The sequence below is a fragment of the Tribolium madens genome, unplaced genomic scaffold, assembly GCF_015345945.1.
Source record: "Tribolium madens isolate multiple individuals breed KSU strain unplaced genomic scaffold, Tmad_KSU_1.1 Scaffold_96;HRSCAF=242;Tcas5.2_LG5, whole genome shotgun sequence".
NCBI classification, from domain to species: Eukaryota; Metazoa; Arthropoda; class Insecta; order Coleoptera; family Tenebrionidae; genus Tribolium; species Tribolium madens.
In genome coordinates, this window is record NW_025401068.1 from 2242255 (window position 1) to 2266350 (window position 24096).

At 31.9% G+C, this 24096-nt stretch overlaps 1 protein-coding gene across 6 annotated transcripts in view; it reads right to left on the reverse strand.

Moving 5' to 3' along the window:
- Nucleotides 1–24096, reverse strand: part of LOC123012454 (nuclear receptor coactivator 1) — an 87030-nt gene that overhangs the window by 55357 nt on the left and 7577 nt on the right. Inside the window, exons 1-2 of one of the 6 annotated variants that reach the window (XM_044410380.1) lie at nt 14422–14631; nt 13287–13765 (exon numbers count right to left, since the gene is read on the reverse strand). The exons of 1 other annotated variant lie outside the window; for it this stretch is intronic. In XM_044410380.1, coding sequence (XP_044266315.1) covers nt 13287–13315 — 29 coding nt within the window. In that variant the 5' untranslated portion in view covers nt 13316–13765; nt 14422–14631. Of the gene's footprint in view, nt 1–13286; nt 14111–14219; nt 14632–24096 lie in introns of those variants that run through there. 4 more of the 6 variants (XM_044410379.1, XM_044410378.1, XM_044410382.1 and 1 more) reach the window with 4 other exon arrangements.

Sequence of the window (24096 nt, forward strand, 5' to 3'; positions counted from 1 at the left end):
TTGCTCCATTACTCTCGTTCAATAACAACATACACATTTCAACACTCTTACAAAGTGAAGTTTTCTGTAATCTGAAGAAAAGTATCATTTACGTCATCAAGCCACGTGGAGTAGATATGACGCGACTCCAATGACTACCTGAACCTGGTGCTATAGAACTGCTCCATCTAGTGAACATTTTACAACAAACTTGTCTGTTGTGTCTTTAAAGTACAAGTTAATGTGCAAGGTCGCATCCGTTCTCCCTACCCTACTTAAGTAAGACTGCAAAGAATGCAAGTGAAAATTTTGCGAATCATTAAAATGACAATTTTTTTGTTCGTAGATGTAGGTACCTAACAAGTTGCCATTTCAAAAAGTTCTCTTATGCTCTATTTTTTCCTAATAAAATGTGAGAATGACACATTGAACTTGTGTGTCTAATCTCTTTGTGATGCTCACAATTTAAGTTAACTAAATTCATGGAAAAAGTATTCTACAATAACTAATTCATTACGAAGTACCGTTAAGCGACTGAGTTTATTATTCATGAGGCTAATTAATAAAAGCGTAACAATACTAAAAGTATTCTTGCAGATTCATTGAAGAAACAATACGTTAAGCGATTATTCCAGCATGTCAAGCCTCAAATGCGCACAATTACATTGTAATATCGGCCATAATGACAATACGCAACTGTTACTCATGCAAAACATCTTCATTTGTACTTGGCACTACAAACATTTTAAAGAGTGGGACAGAAGACATCTCAAGTTCAATATGGCCACAACAACGTAATTAAAACATAAAAATAACAATTTTTGCTTTCATTGTATTGTAGACAACAAGCCAAAATTTATTCACCCTCTCGCTGAAAAAAAACCCATTGTAGAAATTATCATTGAATGTAACTAAAATAAAGACAAGTGTTTTATGTGCTCTCAATTGTTCGATTTAACAAACAATTTGCTTTTATCGTTTCGTAAAATGCCAAAATGTATTTATTGTTTGCCCCTTTCGCCTGGGGTTAATTACATCCACGCCACAAGAATACCTTATTCACTATCGCATAACTGTACTTAAATTATATCTCTAGGCTGTGTACACACCCAACACATGTAACGTGGGAAACGAACCTGACCCTAAAGTCATACACGCAAAACTTATGAAACACTTTTTAAAAATCGAACAATTTAAGATTCGATAGTTATATAATTTGAAAATGGAATCAGAGTCCATGAGAAATAAGTTATCCTTATAGCTGACCCCGACTTCAATTGTTTACTTATAAGAAAAAGTTTCACCAATGATTTATTATAGCAATTTACGCACTTGCTATCAGATGAAGTTATTTTAATAGGGGCTCTATTATCATTAACAACATTATAATAATATTTGCAAAAATGTTTATCTCCTAATTGGTTTTCTAACCTTGATAAAACTATAGTCTGAGTGTTAATACAATATACCTACAAAATGCTTAATTAAAATGTAATAAAACGATTTAAAAGCGAAGAAATTAAGCAAATGTAAAATAACCCCTCCAAGAAAATTCAACAAAAGCCCAAAAAGGTTTAGAACTTAGGAACTCTTATTTTCTCGTAAAAGCGCCAAGCTTTTTAGCATTATTTGAGCACTTTCATAAAAACAGATATCCCTACATTTTTCGTAATTTAATACACATTTACTAATCTGATAATTTAGTAAAACAAAGTTAAAACTACAAAAAATACAATAAATTAAAATTATATCTTCAACAACTCTAAATGGTGTCGAAACGCCTTCAAGAAAAGTTTAAAAAAATTACTCCTTTGTTATTTTATAAACATTTTGATAAAGCCCAAGTATAAATCGTTTCTCTTATTTATTAAATTCAGTAAAGCGATTAACGTTCGTGTGCAGTAACAATAAAGATTAAAGACATTATTACGAAAACACTACAAAACAGTTACAGATTATATCTATAAACCTTATGTTTGTAAATTTTTAATATTCCGATTCTGAATAAACCTTTTCGGAGGAAAAATCTCTAAAATCTTATAAACAGAAAGATCGTATAAGTTTGCTTAGTTTATAAATTTGATACATTTATTGTTAGATAAATATGTAATTGATATAATGATGCTGAAAAAAAATCCGTCTATTTTTGCTTGAATTTTATGATTCTTACCAAACTAGTTTATGTGGGATTTAATGAGAGTGATTATAAACTTATTGTTGTCAAAGCGACTAAGCAAGCCGTTGAAGAAACCTCGAAGAAAACAAACCTTTACGATTGAGGAGTTGGGGTTTCTTCATCGATAAAAGCCCAAAAAGTTAAACTGTCTCTACTGTACCATAAAATTCAAGAAAACGTAGACCGACTTGTATGCTTCTAATTTATAATACATATTTTCCTACGACCCTAACAGAAAGTAAGTTTTTCCACCCTTATTTCAGAAAACAAAGTGGTCAATGACCTCCCACTCCTTCCAGGGAGATAAAAAATTTACCTCCCCCATAAAAACAAGAAAACATGTTGCTAGATTTAATGACGAAACTGGAATATCAAGAGAAATTATTGTTAGTTTTGAAGTTTTTCTTGTTTGATCGTAGGAAAAATTATAGGTATGTATTACACTGCAGAAAAGTGTCTTTTCCAGTTTTCCTGGCACAGGTGAAAGTTAATGCCCGAGACTTGTCGAGGGCAATAACCACCCAAAGATACACTTACCTCCCTTGTAATACAAATAACTAATATCTTTTTTTATTTCTTCGTCTAATAATAAGTAATAATCGTTATATTTCTTCAAACACATTATCCAGTCAAAAAATAACAGACTGAAGTTTGTTCTCATTTCCTTTAGTTAATTATTTCAAAAACAGTTTTGATACTGGTCGGTAACGTAACCTTTAAAATATTTTGCTAATAAAATCAACATTTTTTAATAAAGCAATAATTTTTAATTATCAAACCACTCTGTTATTACATGAATATATAAGTATTCAAAAAACTAGATTAATCTCACCCATCACACTAATGAATGGAAATTCTCCACTATTGGTAAAGCACATACCTGAAACAAACAAAAAATATGAAATTACAGTGATCAGAAACTTGCGAAAGAAAAAAAAGTTTTGCGATTCAAGTACTCATTCTAAATGTATATCTACAGATCGGATATAAATTATGAATTTTGTTCCAATTCTTGAGTTTTTTATGACCACAAATGAATTAGACTAGGTTTTAAAGTTGTTTATTTGCAGATATGTTAAACGTGATAATGCTCTTGTTATACCACAATTTTTGAAAATCCTTCCTTGACCTAAAACAAAGCAGATGGTAGTTCATAACTTCATAGAGCAAATTTTTTCAACCTTCCCTGAGAAGCCCGTCTTCTAAGCGATATTCTTAAGCTCATATACAATATTATACCATAGTACATATAATCAAATAAATTCGAGAGGATCGCAGTCAAATCTGAGAAACAACACTTGAGTCTTTGATGAATTCATAAAAATTTAATTTAACTATCACAGTTTGTATATAGGAGTATAATTGTGACCTGTCAATTGGAACTTTAATGATCGCAAACTTTTAAATAAAAGTTCTAATGGACAGATCACAATACATCATATTTTGACAAATTGGAACAGTTTAAATTTTTATGAACAATCAAAGACAGATTGTTTCTCAAAGTCGACTACGAGCCCGAATTAATTTGATCACAGGATAGTAATCAACGTGTTTCGATGTTTGCTGTCTTAGTTTTATTACAGGAAAAGAGTTAGGTATAAATGAAAAATGATTTAAAGACCCGCAGCAAATGACTTTATTGTCCAATTTCGCTCCGCCAAAGACAATGAATGTGCTACGGGCTTGAAAATAATGGTGGCAAATCTAAACTTACTCTTCCTGACAAACTGAAAGTGCAATTTGAGTCAATGTTACAATATTCCGATTATAGCCCACGGCTCAAGGTTGGCTGTAAATTACCGCTGAATTTGTGTGACTGTGACGCTTCGTCTCACTCCGTTGCATTCGTGAAACAGATAAAATCAAATTCTGCACGTACTTAAACCTAAAGGTTTTATAATGGTAATAAATCAGTTGAGATTTGCACCTATCGAAGATGCGCTTGTAGTTGCGTTATGCAATAACACGAAGAAAATCCACTCAGCCGATCTTTCTCAACTCTTGCACTTTATCTTACTTTAGGACCTAAAACGCCTACAATTCGCAATAGTCTAGAGTATAAATACATTGTCAATTCTTATTTTCAGCGTCTTTTCAGGATTTCGTCTAGTTTGCGCGTTGTCGCTTATCCTCCGTGGTAATAAAGATAAATTTCAGAGAAACAAGAAGGATTCCACAGACTAAATTGCAGACGCGCAGCGTCAACTGGGCGCCACAAAACACTATCAAGCGTCGTTCTCAAATAGGAAGGGCTTATGATACTCCTCGGATTTGCGAAAATGTTTAAACGGATACTATTATCACAATTACATGATTTGCATACACCACGTAAACCTTGTCTCAAAAGAGCCGAATCGATAATAAAAAGATGTACTAAATGAGTCAATTTCCGAATCGACATCTTGCAACAAACAGCGGGTCCATTATCTGCTTGTTCACTTTCTTCGCCACAGGATGTTGTCCAAACTGCATTTAACACTTTTCCAAAACAGAAAATATCGATTAGTGTAACACGTGTAAACCAATATCGCATATATCTGGATTAGTTAAAAAATACAAAAATATTCACAGCTATTGTAGCCTTCGAATGTTATCAGTGTACACCGCAGACGCAGTTTATTAAGGCACAAAATGCACAAACTATCTTATCCATATTTATAACCACTTCATTATCGTTCGGTTGCACACTGTTTCATTAAAGAAAACTTGTTATTTACAAAATTCTTTAGCTCCAGTAATAATAATAGAACATAAATTAAGTTCCCATTCAGTAATGACCTTAAATGCACAAAAACGAATGGGAAATAATATGAAATTGTATTACAACAGAATGTATTAAAGAACAAGATAAGACAATAAAATAATACAAACGTTTTTTAATAACTCAGGTGTGCCAAAAGATTATGACAGATGATAAAGATACAAAGATTTCATTTATCAAACCTGTTTTTCACTTTTGTAGAACTTTATTAATTAAAAAGTTTTCCAATGTCTTACTGTATATTTTTATTAAACTTAGAGGGCAATAAAAATATACCTACTATTTGTTTCATTTTGTAACAAATGTTTTTGAGGTATTTGACTTATAAAAACAAAAACAACAACAAAAACCCTAAATTTGTTGAAAGCAAGACGATAACATTCCATCATCAAACCAAATATTTCCATTAAGAGAAAATAACTGAATTTTAATTAGAATAATTTCAATATTAGGTAATATATTCATAGAAAGACAAATTAAGATAAAAATAACAAGTTCAAACCCACTTAATTTCTTCAAATAAAATCTGGTAAGTTAACACACTCTTATAAATAAAATGATTTATACCGAGTGTTCCAAATAAAACTTTCACAACAATATTTTATTTATTTGTTTATTTATTTGGGCGAAGTTTGGCGGAGGCTATTCAACTTAAAACGTACAAAATATAACTAACACAAAATGTCAAAGAAATAGAAATTTAAAAAAATAAGTAATATAATATAATTTTAAACAAAAAGAGAAAAAACAGAAAGAGGAGTAAGTACAAAAAACAATTTCATAATGATAAATTTTTATATTAAATTATTACACTGAGCGGCAATCTTATTTATTAAAACTCAAAATATTTTGTTTTAATAAAAATGCTCGAACAGGAGAATTTTCTTTTTAAAAAATACAAGATCTCAACTTGATTTGAAATTGCATGTTTGTTTTTTGTTGATATTATTTCACTTTCTTGGTATTTTTTTCCGAAAATACGAAATATTCAATATTTTGGTGACCAAAAATATTAGGAGTTTCCATTTAAAAAAAAATGTCGATGACGTCATTACCCAATTGTGTATTTTTTAAAAAGAAAATTTGCCAAAACAAAATATTTTCAGTTTTAATAACATTATTCCATAATTTTGACACTTAGTATATGAGTAGTAACACACAAAAACAGTTCAAATTAATAAAATAGCAATAAAAGTGAACAGATATACCCACTTACGTGTATTTAACAAATTTTTGGACTAATAAAAACGTACAAATCTGTTCATTATAAAGCATGCTAAACTAAACAATATACATAGTTTTGTTCCTTAATCAAATTAAAAAAAAAATACCATAATTTTCTAGTACTCATTATTCACCAAATTAAAAATCATTAAAAACATTTCTTGTGAAAAGTAGTATCTATATTTTTATTTTTAAAGCAAAAAGTGTATGTCCGCCAACATGGCGGCCATCAAATTATTTTTTGTATACATATAATTTTATTTTTTTGTTCCGTGCGTTAGCACAGGTCGTTTCACTTGTAGTTATAAAGATTTTAGGCACTGCAATTTTATTTAAACACAAGACTAAAAACAATAATTTGAAGTTAGTCGTGTAGTAATGCAAACCTTTTTTTCATTTAAGCAAAAAAAAAATAGATAAAAAAAATAATGTGCCCCTCGTGTACGAATCCTTCTTGGTCCATACTTCTAGTCGTGTGCACGATGGTAGATGTAACAGAGATACTAATCTACATTGCGGTACGCGTTTTACGTTTCACTTTCGACGATGCCTTCCCCATTATGTGTCGTAATGTAGGCATAATGACATCCATAAAAGTGAACGAGACCATCTCGAACGCAGCAGACACCGCCTGTGCGGGCGCTTCAGATAGCGATCTTCTTCAGTCACCCATCATAATTTCATAAATAACAACTGTGTAAACTCCACAAGCAAGAAAAAAATCAATCTGAGAAATTATTCAGATAATTGGCTCGCCACTTCTGCTTTTTTTCAGACGAATAATAAAGAAAATTTCTTTTACTGTTGCTGCAGGCAGTACCAGTTATTAGCCAGATAAAAAAAATCACCACCTTGTATATTTCGGTCCAGCTCCAACTGAGCGTACTTCCTGTGATTATTTACTTTTGCACTTCGAAAACGAGCGAGGTACAAGCATTTATTGATTGCGCGTGCCACAAATGATCATTATTTTCATTGTGTCCACGGTTTGAAGAGTTGGCGTGAAAACATACCACGCAGTTTGGAATCCTCACTTTTCAAAAGCAAATGCGTATTATTATGATGCTAACAAATATAAGAAACTTAAAAACAAATCCTTACCACTTGACAATATAAAATTTATTTGAAACTTGTTTAGTTGATTTTTTTTTTAATTAAATCAAATTAAAAAGATTTATGTCTAGACGTAATAGAAAAGTCGCAGCAAATTTATTTTAGTTATTCTTGATCCAAATATTTGTGGTAAAAATTGTGCCAAATAATTTCGTACAGTAGTCAATTTTAACGCAAACGTTCATTCAGGTCGTGTCAGGTCAATCTTAAATTTACTACAAGAACATTATCTTTCTAAACAAATATTTATTTTTCAATACGTGAAGACGTAGTCAACATAATTTACAACTTTAATTTAAACGCCTAACAATTAAGTTAAGACAAGATCAGCTCGTTTCATTTTATTTATTACAATCCTAACAAAAGTGAACATCGTATATCGTTTTTATAAACTTCATTAGAACATTTATGTTACTTTTACACACAAAAAGTGTCAATAAATATCTATTCATATATAGACAACACTCTATTAGTAATCAACACGCACTCTTAACCATAGATGAATAAATTAATGCAAGATACAGAGTGCCCCAGAATTCGCGCCCCAGAGAAAAATGCCATGAGAAGTAAGATACCAGGAAAATGGAAGAAATGGTAACAAAATTCTATTTATAAAAATTTCGATGTTATGAGAGTTTAAATTATGCACTTTGACTCTATTTATTGCTGTTGGAAAAATAATTTTCCAAGTTTTTTTGCTACAGCTATTAGAAGAGGACATAAAAAATGTCAAATCTGACAAAATAAACGTCAAAATTTTTTGACAAATAGAATTTTTTAAACATTTTCATGTTCCTGGTAAATAGCATACATCAGTCATCAACTCACTAACCCCTCAAAACCTCATGTCTACTTCAATCAAAAGCTGATTAATACTTGAAATTTTTCTCTGGAGCGCAAGTTTTGACACACCCTGTATATTGAAAAAATAGCATACATCAGTCATCAACTCACTAACCCCTCAAAACCTCATGTCTACTTCAATCAAAAACTGATTAATCTTTGTCAAAAATCAGTGCTCATCTTTTGGTCCACTTCGCTGAAACTCCAAAAATAAAAATGTTGCGGTATGACATCAAAAGTTCCGCTTGTGAAACCCGACAATTAACGTGGGAGCTCCTTGATGGACTGCAAACTGTTTAGGAGAGAAAAACAGTGAACACCAAAGTGTTTTCTACGAGTGTGAGTTGGAGTCGCGAATCGCGATGTCGGCGATCTTAGTGGCCGCGGGCTGAACAACACGGGCAGGGATTGGGGGGCACTGGGGCATCTCGGGGGGCTCAGTGGAGGGAGCCGCTCGGGAGCAGTCACCGCGCCAAGGCCAAGGCTGTGAGCGGTAAACAACGTCGACGTCGCCACAGACACCAGATCTATGCTGATGAAAATCGCTAAACGGGACTCCGGAAACTGTTTCCAATAAGACTTTCTAGCCCGAAACAACATAAAGTTCAGTTCAGTTGTACCACACTAACTAGGATAGGGATCAAAACAAAAAAAATACCACACTAACTAGGATAAGGATCAAAACAAAACAAAAAAAAATCAAAACAAAACAATTTACGTAAATAGAAATATCAAAAATAACAAAGTAAAGTAGTTGCAAATAAACGAAATTTTAAGGTTTTGCAAATAAACGATTGTTAACTAAAGTTTCGTGATCCCTAATTATATTGACCTATCCAAGAAAGACAAAAGGTTAAATAAAGCTTCACTGCGTGCTTTAATAAATCAATCACTTTCCTTATACCTAAAAAGGGCGAGTGCAATCAATGTAGAACAATAATTAATGACATACGATTTAGCTGAAGTAAAGCAAGTTACATATTACAATTTTAAAACACACATTTTAATTAATGTACCAAATAATTACGCATTTGTCGTTTTTAATTTATTTTAATCTATCACAAACCATTAGCATTTCTTATACCTATAGTCTTATAAATTAAGTAATGTTTAAGTAATGTTTTTTTTAAGTAATAATCTCCATTTCAATCTGGTCTACTGAAATTAAGAATTATCTTATAAAAATGTTGAAAAATAAAATCGCTAAAAACATAAATACAAGCCGTAGAAATTTTTCGTTTTCTTAAGCTTTTTTTATTGTAATACCTATACATACCAAGTGAATAAAAATTATGGAACCAAACGTTTTTTGCTTAACCTATTTATTTTTTGGAAAAACTAGTTGATGAATGATAAATTACCACTCCTATAAAAGTGTGACGTTTTATCAAAAAAATTTTGCGAAATTTTCTTTTGTTTTTGAGTTCTGCAAAAATTTTCCAAAAATGCCATTCTTACAAAAAAAAATCGCATAACTCAAAAACAAAACAAAATTTCATTCTTAAAATACGATCACATTTTATATATTACGTTAATTTATATTAATTATTATTTTCTGGAGGCAAATAATTTTTAACAAATCGCTCCGTTCCATACTTTATATTCATCTTGTACGTATTAAAATAAACATATCTCGAGACTATTGCCAATTTGTCACTTTTGAGAAGGCTTTTTCGGTATGGAAGAGTAGAACTTCTTGTCAGTAGGGTTCAGTTAACATCTTTCTTCATATTTTACACAGAAATCAAATGTTTGTGACCTATTTCACTCAAAAAAACGCAGTTGCGACGTTGGCAGTGTGGCGATTAAAATAGCACGAGGTGTATTTCCCTCGTTGTATGGATATCGAAAAGATGGACCTTATAAAAATATTTAAGAATATACGAAGCTAAACTACTAAAAAAAATTAAGATTTCTTAGTTTTGATACGTGTAAATTGGGTTTTAATTAAACACTCACATGCTCCCCCAGGATATTATTTAATAAGATTACGATACTTCAATATCCGGTCTATCTACATAAGTTAAACATCACTGTCATTATTGTGAAATATTTTAGCAAGAATGTTAAACGAAGATTAACAAAGAAAACATGTTTTTTGCTTTATATAGCAAAATAAAGCTTCTTTAATCACGACATTTGATGTGTAAACAAGACTATCTGACAGAAAACATAAATAACGAATCAATATTTGTATACAAACCTCAGAATGGCAAATAGATTTTAATTTTACGTATTCATTTTGTTGATTGCATATTCATCTAGTTAAAGCAACACGCTGCTATTAATTACTTAATTCACATTAATAACAAGACATCATAAAATGATCTGAAAGTTGTTGCTCCACCTATGTGGTATAAATCGAGTTCCACACATTATAAAATAATTAATTTAAATTATCATTATTACTACTGCACAGTTATTTGCTTTATTACGCAACATTTTAACTTTATTATATCATATTGTGTGATATAATAATTTGAAAAGTACTACAACAAATTCCGGCCATGATGTATATAACCGGACTCGCATTTTGCAAGTGCAGAGAATATAAAGTGTTCAAAGTGCTAAATAATCCCATCACTTAAAAAATGTTTAGATATGATGCCCTGACCTACACAATGAGAAGTATTTTTAGACCAGCGACGTACGTATACACGATTTCTCATATACGTAACAAAATAGCAGTCACTTTTTTGAACAAACTTTGGTCGGTTAACAGTAGTAAACACGATAATTTCAAGCGTATTCGCGAATAGATAATATGTTCATTATCTATGCTATGTTAAGCTATGTAACTTAACACGCTTGTGTTCTTTTGTCTCAAAATTGCTACGCATGTCATACTTAACAACACCTGAAGATTGACCAGCTTGAAATAGTGAGGAGTTTACTTGTGACTCATTACATCGAGAAGGCCACATTTTTTGGGACAATAACCCACAATCGGAATACAGGATTTTAAAAATAAAACCGTGTAAAACCAAAGAGTGAAGTTGTTTGAGCATACATATCTGTGACAAAAGAAAAAAGTGTCTAGACTTTTCATGGTGAGACATTTTGTACTCCAGTAAATTCAATGGTGTTCATCTGCCAAACTGCCACGACACGTTACGAACAAGAATTAGTCCGTGCAAAATTGGAAGAGATCAGTTGGAAACAAACTATGTTGAATTTCCAAGGCTATCCATCTTATTATTATTATACCTACCTATACTTAAAACCTTCCCATTGTTGATCGAGCATAGAGAGGAGTCAGATATCTCCTCAAACTAACCGACCAAGCCAACAATCACGCTTCAAGTGTTTCAAATTTCACGTTGGAAGATAGAGGTATGACATTTCAGCTATCAACCCTACGCAAAGCTTAACAAACTCTATACTTGTGTAAGCGTACCTAACATTTCTGAAACCATTTTGAGAAACTATGTGGATGGAGATTATATCACGCATTTTTGAGGTTTTATTCAATCCGAATGGATAGCTTTTATACAATCGTAATAGAAGAAACCTCAAATCTAAACAAGCCTGCATAAAGATCAAATATCTATTCATTGCAAAAATGATTTTTGAGAGTGAACTCATTTACAAATAACTAACAATCAATTATTGAAAACATGTGTATAAATGCGTAATGGACCCACTTGAAAAATGAATCACGTCTGAACTGTCAGTTCTCCAAAGGTAAAAAAAAACAAATGCAGATTCACTTTTTTATTTTGAGTAATAATGATTGGCAGCGATTATGAAAATAACTGAAAAGCTTACAGCTGTTATTTTAGCCAACATTGAATAATCACTGTAATTACAATAGAGAACCTCGATAATTCGAACCAATTTAGATCACAGGTCGTTCCGATTGGTGATTTATTCAGAATACTGAAAGTAATTTTCCATAATTTCATTTTATTACATTAATAACTTGTACATTCAGTTGTGTACAAACAGACCTTTTTGTCAATGATTATTTCAAGAATGTCAAACAAGAATGTTGTAATTTAATACTCCTAGAAAATTTGAATTTGAGTAAAATTTTAAACAAATATGTGAAACGTCTTAAAATCTCTAAGGTGAATTAATTAATTAACAAATATTGACAAAAATAAATAAACACAAAACATTACTAATAAATAGATACACGACAAAAAAATCGTAGTTATTTTATCAAAGATTTTAAAACAATAAAAAAAAATCAAATTTAAGGTGGGTTTACAATTAAAAATTAAATCTTTGTCAAAAGTTAATATGCGATTAACTCGTGAATCTGAGCATCTCGATTGGTTCAATTTGATCACCTGGTCAGTTAATCTAACGTTTGCTTACAATTAACTTAATGATGCTCCTTAGAGTTTTTGCTAATAGTTTATTTTAGAAACAAAACAACAATTTTAACTTGAATAGACATATTTTGTCTCACATAAACATGTCCATTTTGAAAAACTTATTAGACTAAGTAGGTGTATTTAAACTCTCACCATTCAATTAAGAAAAATTAGCATTCTTTAATAAAACTTATTTAACTGTAACAAACCTTGAACTACATTTTTATATATTATTAAGTGAGAATGAATAAATATTTAAGAGAAGATAGAATTGAATTTTATGGTTTAGAAATGTTTAATTTTTAACATTAAGATAACAAATTTAATTAGTCAACGTAATTAAAACAAAATTACTACTACAATATGCTTTACCAAATTAATTTTTGAACCGAAGAAAAATAAATCATCAGCATAAATAATTAACAGGTGGTAATAACCAGTTATTGTAAAATATTCTCACAATAACCAGCTTGGAAAGGCCCGGAAAATTGATTACTTCTATTTTTCATGGTATTTTCTTATAAAAAAAAACTCGTTCACAAAGACACTGAACTAAACAATAATAATTGATAATTGTCTACCTTGAAACCAGAATGACAGTTAAATTTATCAAACGGTAAATATGCGAGATAAATAAATAACAAAGAAGCATAACAAATGACAAATGATGTGATTTTTACATGAAATATTGCACAATAAGATTGAATTATGTCAAGTAGCGAGCATATTCATGGCTGAATGGATGTAGTAATTTCACCGACAGCTCAGGAACACTTTGTTATTGTAATATCTGTGTGATTTTAATTTTTCTTTGAGTTTTACTTTTGATAAATGGTCGTTGCTGTTTTCCGATAGAGTTGTCACTCACCCGGCATTTTCGACGAATCCGATGGACATTTGAGTAACATCTGATGGCGGCGACGATGCGGCTGGAGGCGGCGGCAAATAATCGGCCCGATCCAAAGAACCAAGAAAGACACTTGGACCAGCCGCCGCCTCTGCCTTTGAAAAATCTTGCCTAAACAACTCCACAGGAGTGTGAGGGCCGTCCCCGGCTCTCTGGTTATTTTTCGTATAAAACAGTTTGAAAATCCTCTTTAGATGAAGAAGTGAAACGAAATGCACACCACAACGTCACATAATGCAATCAATTGCACTTATCTGTTAATAGATAATCAGTTGAACACAAGCACGAAGTTTTCAATTTAAAAAGGATGATGGCACACGAGGAATTTCAGCTTGGAGAAACTTTTTAAGTTGCACTAAACACACATTCAAAAAAAGACCTTGACGATAGTTGTTGCACATTAACCATGACGGATTTTTCTTCCAAAGGATCATTCGCACCTGCACATACCAAAGCAATGGCTCATATGTCAATTTTCTAGCAAATTTTTGTCTTAATTGCGAACAATTTGCGTCAATTTAATACAAAACAAGTAAATTAAAATTATTGGCTCAAGGATCAAAATAAATAAAAATAAGCGTCGAAAGTGGAACGGTCCAAATAGAAAACGCGGTGAGTCTGTTTTGAAAAATATTTTTTTCTGAAAAATCTCAACCTTAGAAAAATTAACTGATACTAGAAACTGACCTAGCCTTTTAAGTTAATTTAAACACGCCAGACATGTTTATAAATATTCAGTTTATATTTACATAAGTGCCTAAACCGATGTTCAATTGAAGAAAGATGATTGCCGTTCAACTCGTTAAAACTCATAATTTCAGCAGTGCAATAAACAACACATAAATATCATCCCTTGAAATTTTTTGCATTTCTTGGCAACAAATTTAAACTAACCGCATCTCCCACATTAAATTCATCTCTTTTTCTTCTTTGATCGCTATCCCTACAGAATTCCGTCCTGTAATGACAAAACACACGTGTCAATGCAAGGCATGTGTTTGATCATGCGCAGATGCAAAGAATCCTTGCGATCTTCAACTTTAAACTTTATTTAATGGGGTGGTTTTCATTGAAACACCGCAAACATTTCACATACATGTTTGTACACTGATCTGAGTTTTTTTTTAACACGAACAGCACTTAAAAATGATTACATTTTAAAATTGAACGTAGACACATAGAAGCCAATTAACATCGACGTATTGCACGTATATAGCGACACAGTTTCATATAAAAGTAGATTGTTTTGAATGCTGTAATCCGGTTCGAGAGAACGGTTCACATCTCACACACCAACTCCGGCAACATCAAGTTGACTAATGTTCGCTTTTCGTTTCGTTGAAACGCGCCGGTAGAGGGCCATCGAGACTTGGAGCTCCGGAGTGCTTTAGTCAACCATTTCAGCCAACATAAATAAAATAGCAAACCGCAAAAACTTGTATAGGGATTTGGATCATTGAATCATAAAATCGTGCCGTCTTGACACTGATATATTTTAATCTGAGTCAAGGTTCGACTAATTTTTTTAAGTGGGTGACCCATCGTTGAGATTCTTAAAGTATACAACAACTGTCTTTTCATATTACGCAAAACGTTTTTCTAATTTATGTAAAGTGATTTCAAACAAAACACGATCTTTTTCCAATTAACTCCAATAAAATTTTATGTCATAAGGCGATTATAAAAATTAAACCACGACATTGCGACAGTACATTGTTGCACTTCATGTTGGTAAAATCAGGTGAAGGTTGGCTACGTTATAAGCGTGCGTTTCCAAATAAAGACAAGCACATGAATTTGGATTTTTGTACGCAATTATGTACCTATTCATCAACGTTTGAAACAAATAGGCCTAGTTTTTCCAAATTTTAGACCAATTCTTTATTATGTTTCCAAATATGTGTTAAATATTTAAAAAAATTTTAAAGGGTGAATAAAATTTTGATAAAAAATGCACATTCATTGAGAAAAATGTTCAAACCAAGACAAAACCAGAATCGGAATTTTAACAGATGTAAATAAGACATAAGATCTAAAATTGATTATGAGGCATTTATCTCAATGATAATATGGTAAGGGCAAGCAATTTAAATTTATAATTTGAAACAATCATCGATCGTTCAAAAATACTAGTTTTTACACAAAATCATTGAAGACCTCAAAAAAACTCGTACCTAGATACTTAGGCATAACACATGAAGAATCATAAAAATTTTAATAAACCCCCTCATAACATCCTAAAGACTTGAAATAAATATTGAAGAACAAAAGCCGTAAAAAACTTAAGTTGGAAAGAAAGAAAAGAACTTAATTAGTATGTGAAGGAAAAACTGGCGGAATTTTGTTTACATTTGGCTACTTGAAACACACAACAAACCGGAAGATGTTCAACTACCGCTGAAATTACAAATGACATTTTATGTTAAGTGGTTTGAAGTCTTGAATGTAAAGCAGATCCGCCAGATACACAACACCAAATGTTGTTTCGTGTTTACATCAGAAATGTGAATTTTCCATTTGTCAGAAGCATAATAGAAATAAATAACTTTTTTCCGAAATCGCCACTAAAGTTACATAAAATCGTCAGTAAAGTCTAAAATCGGCACTTAAGTAGTTCATTATACGACAATTTTGTGAACTGTGAGTTGCAAACATTAATAAACAGTGTTGTCAATTTATTGTCTTAGAACTGGTAACATGGGATAAAGATATAATCCTACAGTTGTAACGTGTATCTACTTATGAAATTAGTTTTTAATTTTACACCTATTTTTTTGTCATTTAAACACAGTTTCTAGACGATATAGTGCTATTGAAGCGAGAAATCACTGGACACACTGAAGTAAACTATCAATTGTGAACTGTCATGATAATAATATCCTAACCTCCAAAAATTGTTTTGCAAAAATTTTGTCCAAATCTGCAATTTTGGAAAAAATTTAATATGCACCTCGGCACTAAAGTAATTTTTCATTACTCATGTATTTTATTATTATACAAAAATACTATTCTATTTTAATCTCTCAAGATGTTTTTTGTTCTTAGTTGTTTTAGAATCTGAAATAAAGTGTGCTTGTTTTAAGAGTCCTACCACCGAAAATACGTTTTAATTTGACAAAACTGTCGCCATTGCCTCTACCATGTAAAATTATTGAAAAAGTTCATGCCGACATAAAATTTTAATATTAGTCGCCTCCTTCTGAATATTAAGAGTGAATTTTTTAAAATTTAAAATATGTCTGCCATTTTGTGAAGATTTCAACTCAATCACGTCCCGAGACAAATTCAAACATACAAATGTTGTGGTTTCAAATTCAACAGACGTACTAATTTATCATTAATACATATAATATGAGAGTAGGTTCGTTAGAATTTATTGTTTGAGACATGATATTTATCCTGACTATTAATTAGATTGCTGGAACAAGAGCATCATTGCAGAATTTTAAGAAACTTTGTGCGCACAACTAGTAATTTCTCTATTGTGTAACAAATTGAAATCAACCAGTACAAACACAAACAAACTTCATTATAATTTGGGAACGAAACTCTCGATCGGTACCGTTACACACGATCCCTTAATTCGTGATCAATATGTCTGGAAAACCTTTTATCGAAGCTTACTGAAGCAATTTAACAGAAGAGGCGTTAATTGAATTAATCTCTTAAATAAGTGTAACTCCACTAAAAAAATACTTGAAACGAGACGTTTCTTTGTGAAAAGAGTTATTGCAGAATGCATATTAGATGCATTAACAAGCAGCAACATGCCACGAACATATCGGTAATATATTTTATGGAGATACAAACTCGTTTGGTATTTTAGATATTCAGAAACATGGAAATCCTCGTAGTTTATAGGTTGGTACGCCAACAGGTTTCCAGTATCTTTAAAATTAACACCACTTTGAAAAAGACTCACCTATTTTTATTCATGAAACTGTTTTGAAAAAAAACTGCAAGTAAGCATTGTAAATGATAGACTATAGGATACCCAACTTTTTACAGTCATCACACTAAACAAAGTATGATAATTTTTCCAAGAAATCAATTCGTAAACTCTATTATAAATATTGTTTACCTCTTTTACTTCCACGCTTTGCATTTATTTCGCAACACAATTATATGTTTAAAAAAAATCACCATAATTGCCTGAAAATTATGAAATCGTCAGTTGCGCTTTTTAAAACTTGAATAATTTCGACAACTCAACCGGAAATTAAGAAGATAAAAATGGTAATTAGCCCCAAGTTCTAACAATTAAAAAAATAACCATGATAAACACTAATATAATGCTGCGAATTATGAACTGACGTCACCTTACTCAATATTAAAATCACCGTGCGCGGACTGAACAATATAATTACCCAACTTAATTACTTTTCGGAATTGAGATTTGTTGTTTTCACACCTGGTTTTTAAACTTTCTTTGTTTTTAATGATAATTACTTTGTTATCTTGTCAATACGTACACAAAGAACAATGAATTTTAAATTGAAAAACCCGATTGGTCTTCGTAAGTCACCAACGAGGATGATGGCTCTATGCCAGAATGTGTTTCTCGCTATTTTGGCAAACACGTGATGCTAACTATGATGCACTCTCACTTTCGATGTGTTGCTGAAGTACGTTCCACACCTCATTAAGTGCCAGCCTTTCCACTTCGGTGACGCTTCTGGGATTCAACATTTACTATGCATGTCTAGTCTGACAGTGCTTATTGCATGCTCTTGAAAACAGGACATTTTAAATTCCATTTTTAAAAATAGAGCTGACAATAAACAGCCAATCTGACCATGAACAAACTACGTTTGAAAAAATTGTCAGTGTTATTGAGCTAATTTTCGTTTCAATTTTATTAATGTTCTAAAATATGGGAACGACAGTTGATGAAAAACGACTGTTGAAATTTATGTACGGTAGTTAGAAGTTTGGCACGTTTGTAAAGTCAATCAACTGGCCACAAGTAGACGGTAATTCCCAGAAATGATCAAGACAACACACGCTTGATCCAAAATTTACGAGCACTTTATCACTCGAAAATTCCTTAAAATGAAAGTGAAATAATTAGAATTGTTAAATGAATCATCCAAGCATGTATATTTAATGTTTTAGCAATACAATGCTTATTAGTATTTATTAAATCAAGCTAAAAGCCTTTTAACCTGTTTCGTATAACAAACCAAAGATTAGCCAATCTTTTTCAACAAGCGGACTAAAGGCTAAAACATCGAAAAAAATTCCGGCAATTGCCACAAATTTACTTATAATGTGATACTAAACTCTGTTAAAATAAGAAAAAAGACAATATTTGCTCTATAGATAATAATTTTAGTTTCAGAAAAATATATTCAAGTATTTACAAATACAATAGATTATTTAGTAGGTATGAAAACTATGAAACTAAAATACCATTAAACAATGAAACTGTTATCAGTATCACATAACATGAAAGATCACGATATCATAACCGCCAACATTTTTTTATTACACAATAAATATCAAACAACGCTAAAATCTCAAGACTACTAACTCTCTGTTACTTATAAAATTTTTATGAGCGTGCAGTTTCTATTCCACTGATAATTGAATCGCTTTTAGCAAAAGTAAATAACCAATATTGGATCAAAACTAAACAATAATTAAAGTGAAAGCTTTCGCATATTATTTTAAAATCTTATTTATATTTTAATATATAAAACCACAAACTCTAATTAAAACTATTTAGAGCACAAATAAGTATGTATTGCAATGTCTTTACGTAAAAATTCTGTAGTAATTATGCAAAATTTATTATTTAGTAAAAAAACACCACTTTTTTTTACAAATACACTGTCATACAAAGGTATCAATTTGTGTCAATCATCAATTTTTATTAAAAAATATTTTAAGCCGTCACATTATTGTTCTCCATGAAAATGTTGATTTAGGTGACAATAATGTTTAGTGTAGGTAACTGCATTCCATATTAGAAAAAAAGAAAATTAATATTTGAAAAATCGTTCATCCTTGAATTTAAGTTTTAAAACTAAAAATGTCCACCAGAACCGCTTCTAGCTTTCAAAACGTTAGATAAAGAACAATGTTAAGTAAGAGTTGTTACATCATCTTTCCATTAACAAGAGAAAAGGAGGGATAACACGTAATCATTCGTAGGAGCAAAAGAGACGTGGCAATGACTTTCACTCTTTTCACATGACCTGCTTCGATGATATTGCTCTATTTCTGCATTTCAACTATTTAAATATGTTACACCAATTCATTTTTACTGCCGTTAACTTTTCATTAATCGAAATACAACTCTGGACTTGTTTATAATCTTTTCAGCGTTCAATACCGGAAATGAGTTCCAGTACCCGGAACTCTATTACTTGATTTACTCTGGATAGTATCATTAGTGTCATATATTAAATAAATAGGTTATCCTTCCAATCCAATGCATAAACCAGTGCATAAACTCATTACCCTACAATAACAATCCAATAACAGTCTAATAAATCAAAACCGAATTTTTCATTCCCTCGAGCTCTCGATGACAAGTATCGTAACAACAATAACCACCCTGACATTAATAGGCAAAATTAAATTACGTGTCGATTTATGAGGGTTGGTCATAAATGCAATCGGCGTCGCTAGGTCGAACCTCCTGTATACACGGTAATGCGCCGCTTATTTCAATTTATTCCACGCTTTTATTTCCTTCTCTGTTACAATTACATGCAAATTGGCATCGGGGCCAATCCGTCCAAAATTATAGGGGTCTCCCAAATTATCCCGCATGAAGCAAAGAACGACAAAAATTTTGATTAACTCAACTTGCGAAAGCTGATGACCCTACCAGACAAGGTCTGTAAGAATCACAGAGCTGTGTCAAGGCATCGTAGATAAACTTCCACTTCGCAGGTGTATTACTGTGGTTTTGTGGAATGTCTTTGTCCCTGATCGGAATCCGTTTGATTGTTACAAAAACCCAGTAGAAAATTTTGTATGTGAATCATCACGTATGAATTTCAATTTCCCGATGCAATTTTTTTATTTACCATCTGTTACATCATCTAATGGTGTAGAAAAAATCATTTGCTACCTCACTGAACATTCTATTTTCCGTCTGAAAGCTGTTCATCTCAAGATACTAAAAAAATCACAGAGCGTTTTATATATAAATCACACATTTGGTTTTTGTATAAAATCAGGTGTTTGCCGCTCGATGCCGATAATGAATAACATGGACGTCCTACTAACCCACTAATAAATCCCTGTGCCGCTGAATAAAACTGATCGCGTGCTAAACGGTTTTTCATAAAACATTTTATTATGCGCAAAATGTTATGCCCACTCGATAATTTAAATCTGGACGTGTCCGAATATAGCAAAACCAAAAAACATGATTCAAGCCAACGCAAATAAAAACTTTACAAACTTTATGACAACTCCACTCGATCAATAAATAAATCACATGAAATAGTTTGAGTCTCTACCCCGGAAACAAAGCACAAAAAAGTGTCCGAATCCCTAGGGGGAAGTAAAGATATTGCGACACAATGTCATACATACATCAACCGTGCAACTTTAACCCATTTCCCAGTGTGGTATACCACCCACGAACCGAGTTGAGAACCCCGTGGTTCAACATTTTTATACACTTCCAAGAGAGGATATATTTAAGCGTTACATCCTTGTAGCTGCATCCTTCGTCGTTGAAATAAATTACTTTTTCCACCATGTAATTGAAAACACAATTTATCTGGAATTAAATAAAAAAAGATACAATTACACGACCTCTGCTTGTTTTCCCTAACATTAGACTTATTAAGTTCACCAAAATAAACTCATTAGAAAAATTTTCGCGTACTTGCCAACGCGAATAGCATTCTCATTTGACTTTCAGTAAAAATATAGCATCCGGTCAATAAAATAAATTACAAGATGTGCGCTCAGCGACACATTTAATGTAACGGAGACAATGGAAAGCAACACCACTCATCTGATAGCGCTATTGAAAATTTTCTTTTTGTTTAACCAGACATAAAATTATCTCTGACCCTCCAAACATTACACCAAATAACGCTAAAATAAAGTAAAGCTTGATGAAGTTGAGTGCTAGACCACAAAAAGATAATGTTAATAATGAAGAGAATGCATTTTCACCGTTTAAAGCATCCTTGTTTCGTTGATTAAACTCCCAACTAAATTAATGCTATTTTTCACCATTCGCTGAATGAATCATTCATTCAAGGAATTATTGATGTGCTTTCCAACTTTTACTTTTCATTAATAAAACCAACAGATTGTAAAAGTACAATTATTATAATTTTAAAATTAATACTGAAAAACAAGTTCTAGGTACGAGCACAAAAGCAATCTAATTACTTTGTAATTTGCGCTCTTCCAACATGTTACGCATGATGATGACAATTTATTTGTCATAAAGTTTACAATCTGCAACCTTCATTTAATAACGCTTTCAATAAACTAACGTGTGACAAAAGACATCAAAACAACAGTTACTCATGTAGATGTTTAGAGAATGAGAATAAATTCCCAACAAGTGTAATATTAGAAATTATATTTTAAAATATCACTTAGCAAGTGCATTCAACTGCATCGCCCACAGGTGCCTCTTGGCATAAACATCAAAAGAAAAGGGACATTGGTTTACATATGAAGAAAAACTGAAACCATGCAAATTTCAGAAATGATGCACTTGAAACGTTCAGATCGTAAACAACATAATTACGCCCAGGTTAACAGAAGCGTTGCAGTGCAACGAAAGTAAAAGTACTCATATTCCTGATTTAAAAATAAAACGTTAGACAATCGATAAAGAATTTGAAAAATAAACTACATAACTATAACAGTATTCCATAAAAATGCCCCTTATTCTACAGAAACAATTAATCTTTATAACTATGTAATAATAGACATCGTTACTAGATGTGGTAATTTGATAGGTTTGTTCCCAATCTACCTCTCCATCCAACAACTACAAGCTTCACAATTTATATCTTAAGTATTTTGTAGTTAAAGCTACCGAGTAATTGACTATTAAAATAAGATCGCTCAAGGGGCTCTTCAATCAATTTGACCTATCTTTCGTTATGAAGAAGGTACAAGAAGAAATTTCCAGACATTATCCACAACCTAAACCGCCGTGAGTCATTTTCAATATTTGGTGTTGATGGTTAGAAACCATCCGAGAAAGCAAACAGCGGTATTTAAGTAAACTTCAGAAACTCGCCGTAACGTGTGTGATTTTGTAAATCCTTACTATAAAAAGGAGGTATACAATTTAAATATGCAAAAATTTGCATCAAAAAAGATAATTTCCAAAAAGCAGTTTTAAAACAGAACTGCAAAACTTGTTTTTCCAAACATGTGTGCTCCACCATCTTTAAAGAGTAACCCTTTATGAGTAGATGAGAGCTCCTTCTGAACGTAATTACAACAGACTGTGCAAATGTTCGGTAGCGCTTGAAATGTTAAAAAGCATATGGTGATAATTGCTAGTCGGATAGTTTCGTAATAACGAAAAGAGTCAAAAATCTCTAGAAGCATTACAGAAGACGGAAACAAAATTTGTTTACTAATTGTAATCGAAAAAATTTAACAAAAAATATTGGAAATAGAACAAAACAAAAAAAGGTGTTTTCTACATTTTAGAAAATAAATCAACTATCATGCTCGATTCCCTTATTTCGATTTCATGTGTAATTAAATGACTGTGCTCTAGGATTAAGAAGCATTTTGTTTTTTATTGTTAATAACAACTGTTTACCGAAAAACCTACTTATCCTATTGTTAAATGTAATTAATTTTCGATTTTAAAAATAAAAATTTCACCAAGTAGGTATACTTTGCGTTTCAAGGCATAACAACATTTTACATATGAGTGCGTACACCTAAAGACATAAAAAGTGGTCCTATGCTTCTTGTATACCTACATTTTTAATTATCCGTGCTAAAATATCTACCTGTAATGTAATTAAACGAACAAAATTGAACCTTTTATCAAAATGTCCTTAGCAAAAGCACTAGTAGTAGGATTGAAATATCTTAATGCGACATAATGAGCTGTTAAAATGTTACAAATCCAGTCAGACATTTATTTACTGCTAGCACAAGACAACTACACCATAAAATCAGTTGGTCCGTTATCCAACGTCATAATAGTAAACTAGTTATGTCTCTAGTTGATTTTGATGGACTCGTCATGCTAACTATTCAACTCGAAACACATCTACATCATTCTAATTTCTCTTAAAACACATTACCCATTGTCGTAGTTTTCAAATTCACATTTGAATGCAGAACCGATTTAGTTGATCAATTCACCACGTGCCATTAACAGCCTTCTTGAGACCTTAGTCGTGTTCCTCATCATTAACAATCAATTACCCTTTAGAATCCTCGTTTAAGCTGAGCAGCTCGAATAGGAGGAGAAACCGAGTCCTGTGTGTTTTCATTAAAGTGTTTTAAGCCTCCATCCCCCTTCGTGTTTATCGAGTGAAACGTCGTAATCCAAATTAGCTCAAGAATTAGAGGCATCGTTGCGACTGGCAATCCGCTGTGTTGGAAACGGCGACGTCAAATACGGGGTAACAACCGGTGAAGGACCGAACAAGGCCGATTCGGAACCACTGCAGGATAGTGGACGCCGGACGTCCAGCAGCCCGTCGTACAGCACGCAATATGGCACGTGCAACACGACCAGAGTCATATATAATAATATGACTTCCGACACCGGTCGGTTAATACCAGTGGTAATATGACG